We start from the raw sequence: 8,352 nt of genomic DNA, 5'->3' as shown, positions 1-8,352 counted from the left end.
AAAACACTGTTCGGGGGTCTACAATATGTATATTATAATTTAAATTAGATTTTTAAATATAGATTTTTTGGGTATAATTTAAATTATTTCATAAATATAATGTGTTTTAAATTCTTCAATATTCAATGAAATAAAAATTTTATTTTCATATGAAACCAATATCACTAATTTTGATATTCATATATCAATTTCTTTAGGTTATATTTCTTCCAAAAAATACTAAAGAAAAAACAAGTGTTAAGAAAAATTGTTTTTTTCATATTTGATTTCATTATAAAAAAATACAAAAAAAAAAAATCAAATATAATTAAAGTTTGTCAAAATTTTATATATATTTAAATTATTTAATCATTATATAATAGAAAGAATATAAGTAAAATAAGTTTAAAGAAATATATAAAAATAATTTATTGAATTTAAATTTATTTTTTATTTTCCTTTACTTTTCTTTTTTTCATATTTTTCCCTCAAATTTTCCAAAAACCAAATATAGCCTAAGAAAACAATAATAAATGTTTTGAAGTTCTCTCATGAGCTTCCATCCATTTCTAGCTAAGTTAAATTTTTCATGAATATATTTTTCATATATCATGATATATTTGAAAATTTCAATTACAGATATTTTATCCTAATAAAATCTCCTTAGTTTCTTGCAGACCCTCATTTTGGGTTCGGAGGGTTTGGATATTTTGGGGGCGACCTTTTTACCACCTTTTAGGAGACTTTGGTAGGCAAGTAGAGGGAAAAACAGGGGGCTTTTTTAACTTTTGCAACAATTTTAAAAAATAATTATTAAAAAATGGTAGTTAGGAAAATATTGATAGATCTACTATAGTTTTGGCCACGTGAAAGATGTATCTTCAAAAGACACCTTCTACAATTCTAGACAATTGGATTTATATTAAAGGTGTCTCTTGAAAAGACACTTTCCACGTGGCAAAAAATCCAATATGCATTAAAGGTGTTTCTTCAAGAGACACCTTCCACAATTTGATAAATTTGAATGTCTCATGATTTTAAAGATAAAGATGTCTCTTGAAGAGACACCTTCTACAATTCTTAAAAATTTTAATTTATACAAAATGCGTCACTTGAAGAGACACTTTCCATAATTCTACAATTCCACAAATTTCAATATATACTAAAGGTGTCTCTTGAAGAGACATCTTTTACAATTCCAAAAAATTGGATTTATACTAAAGGTGTCTCTTGAAAGGACACTTTCCACCATTCCACAAAATCCAATATGTATTAAAAATTGTGGAAATGATTTTAAAGCTAAAGATGTCTCTCTTCAACATAAATTCGAAATTTTCTACTATGTATGAAAATTGTGGAAAGTCTCTTGAAGAGACACTTTCAGTATAAACCCAATTTTTTTAAAATTGTGGAAGGTGCCAAGAAACACTTTTCACAATTTTCATACACAGTGAAAAAATTCGAATTTATGTTGAAGAGAGATATCTTTAGCTTTAAAATCATTTTCACAATTTTTAATACATATTGGATTTTGTGGAATTGTGGAAAGTGTCTTTTCAAGAGACACCTTTAATATAAATCCAATTTTCTGGAATTGTAGAAGGTGTCTCTTCAAGAGACTCTTTTAGCTTAAATTCAATTCTTTCATGATTTTAAAAATTGTGGAAGGTGTTTCTTCAAAAGACACCTTCCACTTAGCCAAAACTGCCGTAGATCTATCAATATTTTCACAACTACCATTTTTTAATAATTATTTTTTAAAATTGCTGCAAAAGTTAAAAAAGCCCGAAAAACAAGTTTGTTCGGTTCTGGGTTATTTTTTGGGGGAATCATGTAATCGGATTCTTGATAAATATACTGCTATTAGAAAAAATAATATTGAAAATACCATAGTTTGGAAAATAATTCCAATTCTATGGCACTTTTGAACACGTAGGATAACACGTAGGATGAGATATGAAAACCCATTCCCCCTTTCCATTTCCCTTCCCGTTTTTCTTCTCTGCATCAAAACTCCTCTGCCCAAAAACCCATTATCCCGCACGCTGATCATGGGGTGGAGATCCTTGCCTCAACACCAATAGGAAGGAAGTGAAGTGCAAATCTGAGAAACCATTGCCCCCGGTGTTTTCTGTAAGTTTTGTGGTTATATTTGGTGGTGTGGTTGTGTTTGGTCACCGAGAAAGTGTGGGAAAGTTTAAAAAAAATAAAGTTTTCGCTTTTTTTTACAATGAAACTGAGTAGACTAAAAATAATGGAGAAAGTTTTAATTTTTTTTTTTGTGGTTCGGCTTGTTGTGATTCTGTTTGGTTGCCAAGAAAGCGTGGGAAAGTTGAAAAAAAAAATCCCAATATTTCCTACCCGTCCAGCCCGCACACAGGATACAAAATATGTCCAATTTTTTTTTTTTTTATAAAAAAACATAAGCTATTTGGTAATCTGATTATGATTTGAGAGGAAAGGTGATCATGATTTGAGGGGAAATGTTGTGTTTTTCAGCGTGGCTCAAAAATCGTGGATTTAGGGTTTGTGAAATTTAAATCCAATGGCACAAAAGCAAAGAGACCCCTAGAACAGATCCAGAAAGCACGGACCAAAAAAAAAAAGCATTTTTTTGTTTGTTTTTTTAGGGGGTTTTGCATGGACTTTCTCGGAAATCAAAGGAGGATGAATTTTCCCAGAAAGCAAATGGGGGATGGATTTTCTTGGGAATCAAACAGGGATTGCAAAAACTTGGGAATCAAACGGGGGTTGCAACAAAATAAAAAGATAATAACCTGATTAGATTAGTACCTGCAATAATTGAAATTGAAATTGAAATTCAAATTTAAATTCAAATTTAAATTCAAGGAGATTCTTCACTTTTTATTTGTTAAAATAAAAAATAAAAAATGCTATCTTTTTATTTGTTAAAATTAAAAACAAATAAGAAATATTTTTATTTGTTTCATTGCTCTCAACTGTTGCAAGAAGGTATGTTGATCTTTAATAGGCAATCCACATACATCAGTTGAAGAAATATTTTTATTTCTATATGAATCCTTGGTTGTCTTGTTTAATAATTTATTCATTTTTTATCTTTATTTCTATACGAATCCTTGGTTGTCCAGTTGAAGGAATAAAGTGGTGTGGGTATCTATGATACGGTTTAGGTTTGGATAAGATTGAATTTGTTTTTATCTGGTTAGATTGACATCCATACGGATATAGTGAAAATTAGACTAAACTCCAAGGTAAACGGAATCAGTTAATACGATGAATAAAATTATGATATATTTTTATTAATTGAAATTTTTTCATTCAATTATAAAATAGTTATAATTAATTTGTTATTTAAAGTGTTTTTTTAATATTGTATTTATATCCTAACTTTTGATATATATTTCTTTAGTGCATATCATTTTTCATGGGACAGGTTTGTCCTAGTGGAGCTGGGATATATGTTGAACCTTTTGTTGGGGGTTCGAATCCCCCAATAGTGGCAAAAAAAAAAAAAAAAGTTCAATTTTGTATGCATAAAAACTATAAATTTGATAAGTGTACATTGATTATTAAATGATATAAAATATTATTTGATTATAATAATGTGAAATGTGATTATAACATGTTTAATTTTAAAATCTATTTAATATTAAAAAATTATGATATATTATAAAATAAATTATGATAAATATATAAATTTTTAATTTATTAATAATATTAAAAACACTATGAATAAAATTATAATATATTTTTACTAATCAATTAAATGAAAAATTTTCATTCAATTATAAAATAGTTATAATTAATTTTTTATTTAAAGTGTTTTTTTAATATTATATTTATATTCTAACTTTTGATATATATTTCTTTAGTGCATATTATATGTCATGGGGCAAGTTTGCCTTAGTGGAGTTGGGGATGCATGTTGAACCTTTTGTTGGGGGTTCGAATCCCCCAAGTGGCAAAAAAATGCTTAATTTTGTATGTAATAAAAACTATAAATTTGATAAGTGTACATTGATTATATAAAATATTATTTGACAATAGTATTGTGAAATGTGATTATAACATGTTTAATTTTAAAATCTATTTAAAAAAAATTATGATATATTATAAAATAAATTATGATAAATATATAAAATTTTAATATATTAATAATATTAAAAACACTATGAATAAAATTATGATATATTTTTACTAATCAATTAAATGAAAATTTTTCATTCAATTATAAAATAGTTATAATTAATTTTTTATTTAAAGTGTTTTTAATATTGTATTTATATTCTTACTTTTGATATATATTTCTTTAGTGCATATTATATATCATGGGTCAAGTTTGCCCTAGTGGAGCTATGGGATGCATGTTGAACCTTTGTTGGGGGTTCGAATCCCCCCAAGCGGCAAAACAAAAAGCTCAATTTTGTATATACATGTTAATAAAAACTATAAATTTGATAAGTGAATATTGATTATATAAAATATTATTTGATGATAATATTGTGAAATGTGATTATAGTTTAATTTTAAAATCTATTTAATATTAAAAAATTATGATATATTATATGATGATAAATATATAAAATTTTAATATATTAATAATAGTAAAAACACTATGAATAAAATTATGATATATTTTTACTAATCAATTAAATGAAAATTTTTCATTCAATTATAAAATAGTTATAATTAATTTTTTATTTAAAGTGTTTTTTTAATATTGTATTTATATTCTAACTTTTGATATATATTTCTTTAGTGCATATTATATGTCATGGGGCAAGTTTGCCCTAGTGGAGTTGGGGATGCATGTTGAACCTTTTGTTGGGGGTTCGAATCCCCCCAAGTGGCAAAAAAAAGCTCAATTTTGTAAGTACATTTTAATAAAAACTATAAATTTGATAAGTGTATTGATTATTAAATTATATAAAATACATTAAATTGAATATGATAAATTAAAATAAATTTAATTTGATTTAGTCTTATATATCTTTTATTTGATTCTTTTTAGGTACATCAATGGAAAGTTTGCTTACAATTGTGTGTTATAAGGATGGTGAAATAATTGATGGGCCAAATGGGGTGTGTTACAGTTGTCCTCCTAAAAAAGGTGTCTTAGTGAACAATTTGATCAAATATGATGAGTTGGAGGATAAGTTGTGTCATGTTATGTCGATCGATCGCGCTCATACCATGTTATCCATGATATTTCAGTATCCAATTCTTATGTCGATTGGAAATGGAAACATTAACTATATACAATTACCAATTAAAGATGATGATGATGTAAGGTTAATGTTTCATGTTGTAGAACAAATCCCACCATCGAATACTATTGAAATGTATTTGCAGACACGTCCAAGGGATCATTCATTTGAGTTAAGTCCATCATTTTATCAAGAAATTATGGGTCATGATGTGGAAATACCAGCAAAGGGGAATTTGGCAGTGCAGATTGATGAAATGGATGAGAATTTAGCACACAATGATGAAATGGGGGGGAATTTGGCAGTAGTGACTCAGTCAGTCATGGGAGCGACAAACAATTATGTTGACATCCCATTTACAAATGAAAATGATGATGTGGAATTTTATGATGAGGACGAGATTAATGAGATGCATTATGATGATGAACCTCCAACAAATAAGGCTTCTTCAGATGATGGTGAACATATTATGCCTTCCCCAATGTTCAAACAATTGAATTGGGATGCAATAAATAGCATGACTGCTGAGCCTCTCACACCACGTACTGGATTGTGGAATGAATCCAATGAGTTGTTTAAAGGATTGAGATTTGAGAGTAAAGAAGACTTGCAATATGCTGTAAAACGTTATGCAATATGTCGGAATCAATATTTGGTGGTTTGTGAATCAGAACCACATTTGTGGGCAGTGAGATGTAAGAAGTGGCAGGAAGGATGTAATTGGAGGCTTCGTGCATGTCGTCGTAAAAGCCATGGAATGTTTGAGATAACCAAGTACGCAGGTCCTCATACTTGTGTTTACCCTAAATTATCACAAGACCACTCTCAATTGGACTCTACATTGATTGCAAGAGAGATCCAAAATGTAGTTCAGAGGGATCACACTACCTCTATTGCTACATTACACCAGATAGTGAAGGATAAATTTGGAGATGATGTCCATTATAGGAGAATTTGGGAAGCTAAGAGAAAAGCAATGCTTAGAGTTTTTGGTGATTGGGATGAATCTTATCAAGCATTGCCGAAGTGGATGAACATCCTTCAGCTAACTAATCCTGGAACAAAGATTGTTTGGAAGACAATACTTTTAAGAGGGATTTCTGGGAACATGCGGTTTATGCCTGTTTTTTGGGCATTTGGGGCAAGTGTTGAAGGGTTCAAGCATTGCAGACCAATTATACAAATTGATGGTACATTCCTATATGGAAAATACATGGGGAAGCTTTTAATTGCCACTTCAATTGATGGAAATGGTCATGTATTCCCCCTTGCATTTGCAATTGTTGAGGAAGAATCACAGGATAGTTGGTCTTGGTTTCTTATTGCATTGAGGCATCACGTCACTCAAAGAGAAGGGATATGCTTAATTTCAGATCGCCATGCAGGAATAAATGCTGCTGTTAGAAATCCATCAGTTGGATGGAGCCCCCCTCATGTGCAACATCAATACTGTCTTAGGCATGTAGTGAGCAATTTTAATGACAAATTTAAGAATAAGGTCTTAAAAGAGTTGGCGTATAGAGCTGGATGTCAACATCAACCGCGGAAGTATGAGAGATACATGGAGGAGTTAAAACGATTGGATGAAAAAAGTGTGGCTTGGTTTTCAAAGTTAGACACTCAAAAGTGGACTCAAGCATATGATCTAGGATATCGGTATGAGTGGTTGACCACAAATATTGCTGAGTGCATTAATGGGGTGCTTAAGAGAGCGCGAATGTTACCTATCACTGCACTTGTTCAATTAACTTTTTATCGATGTGTGTCATACTTTGAGACTCGTAGAGCAAAGATACGTGCTAGAATGGCAGTTGGAGATGTCTACACTGCGTATGCAATTAAAAAATTTAGAAGAGCCGAGGCCAAAGCTTGTGGACACACTGTCACCATTTTCCATCGAATTCATGAAACATTTGAAGTAATTACTGCTCTCCATGGGTTTCATATGGATAAAGGACGTAACAAATAAGTGGTTAAGCTTAATGAAGGTACATGTAGTTGTAATAAGTGGCAATCATTTGGCATTCCATGCTCACATGTGCTAGCTGTTTCTGCTCATATGAGGATTGATAGTTGGCAATTAGTTGAAAAATACTATAGGCTGGATGCCTATGCCAGTTGTTACGCTCCTGAATTTAATCCCATTCCTCATGAATCTTATTGGCCGTATCCTGATTTTCCTATTCTCCACCCTAACCCAACTTCAATAAGGGATAAGGGGCGTCCTAGATCATCAAGGATAAGGAATGAAATGGATTTGAAGGAACCAAGTGTTAGGATTCGATGTGGTTTATGTAAAATAGCGGGACATAATCGTCGCAACTGTCCCACAAAAGATGGAGGGCAATCCTTCAACCTCCTTCCTCATGACAATTAAAGTATGAAAGATTATCCATTTTGATAATATGATATTTTTTATGTAATGTCTATAAATTTGTAATCATACTAATGATAACAAGAATTAATGGTTATTTGGTATATGTCTTGGATCCGGCAGTTCTACATGGACAGGCCACACACAGGTCATCTGTAGCATGGACAAGTGTTGACTCTAAGGAGCTTCATTGTAGACGGCGTGAGGCGATTTTCCATCGCACCAGTGTACTCGATGGGCATATTATTCCATTGTTGCAGCATGTAGGCTTCTATGGTGTTGCACGCTTAGGATTCATTTCCTTAGATTGGCATCTTATTACTGCATTTGTTGAGAGATGGCGACCTGAGACTCATACCTTCCACTTACCTCAGGGGGAGTGCACGATTACACTACAGGATATTGCCATGTTGATTGGACTACCAGTAGATGGAGATGTAGTTACTGGTAGCACATGTTTAGATTGGAGGCATGTATGTTATTCTCTATTAGGACTCACTCCTGGAGATAGAGACATAGATGGCCAGCGCCTTCATCTTACATGGTTGAGTCAGAGCTTCCTTACTTTGGCACCAGATGCTGATGAGGAGTCTATTCAGCGTTATACTAGGGCTTATATCTTACAGCTCATTGGAGGTTTTCTATTTTCAGGAAAGTCTAGCGATAAGGTGCATCTTATGTTTTTACCCCTTCTAGAGGATTTTGAGGTTGCTGGTAGGTATAGTTGGGGTAGTGCCTATTTAGCCTGGCTTTATCGACAGTTGTGTTGAGCCTCTCATATTGATACACATGATATATCTGGTCCACTGA

At 31.3% G+C, this 8,352-nt stretch overlaps 1 protein-coding gene across 1 annotated transcript; it reads left to right on the top strand.

Moving 5' to 3' along the window:
- The first annotated feature begins 5,367 nt into the window (after window positions 1–5,367).
- Window positions 5,368–7,137, top strand: LOC117932041. Its single transcript, XM_034853088.1, has one exon. It carries the CDS (start codon window positions 5,368–5,370, stop codon window positions 7,135–7,137), a length of 1,770 nt encoding a protein of 589 aa, XP_034708979.1.
- The last annotated feature ends 1,215 nt before the right edge of the window (window positions 7,138–8,352 follow it).

The sequence above is a fragment of the Vitis riparia genome, chromosome 15 (genome assembly GCF_004353265.1).
Source record: "Vitis riparia cultivar Riparia Gloire de Montpellier isolate 1030 chromosome 15, EGFV_Vit.rip_1.0, whole genome shotgun sequence".
In the NCBI taxonomy this organism is placed as follows: Eukaryota; Viridiplantae; Streptophyta; class Magnoliopsida; order Vitales; family Vitaceae; genus Vitis; species Vitis riparia.
Note: the sequence above shows the minus strand (reverse complement) of the source record. Positions and strands in the feature narration are given on the sequence as shown.

Bases quoted from the DNA above. Each gene is read 5' to 3' on its own strand.
- LOC117932041 (XM_034853088.1), top strand. From the start codon at position 5,368: ATGGGTCATGATGTGGAAATACCAGCAAAGGGGAATTTGGCAGTGCAG.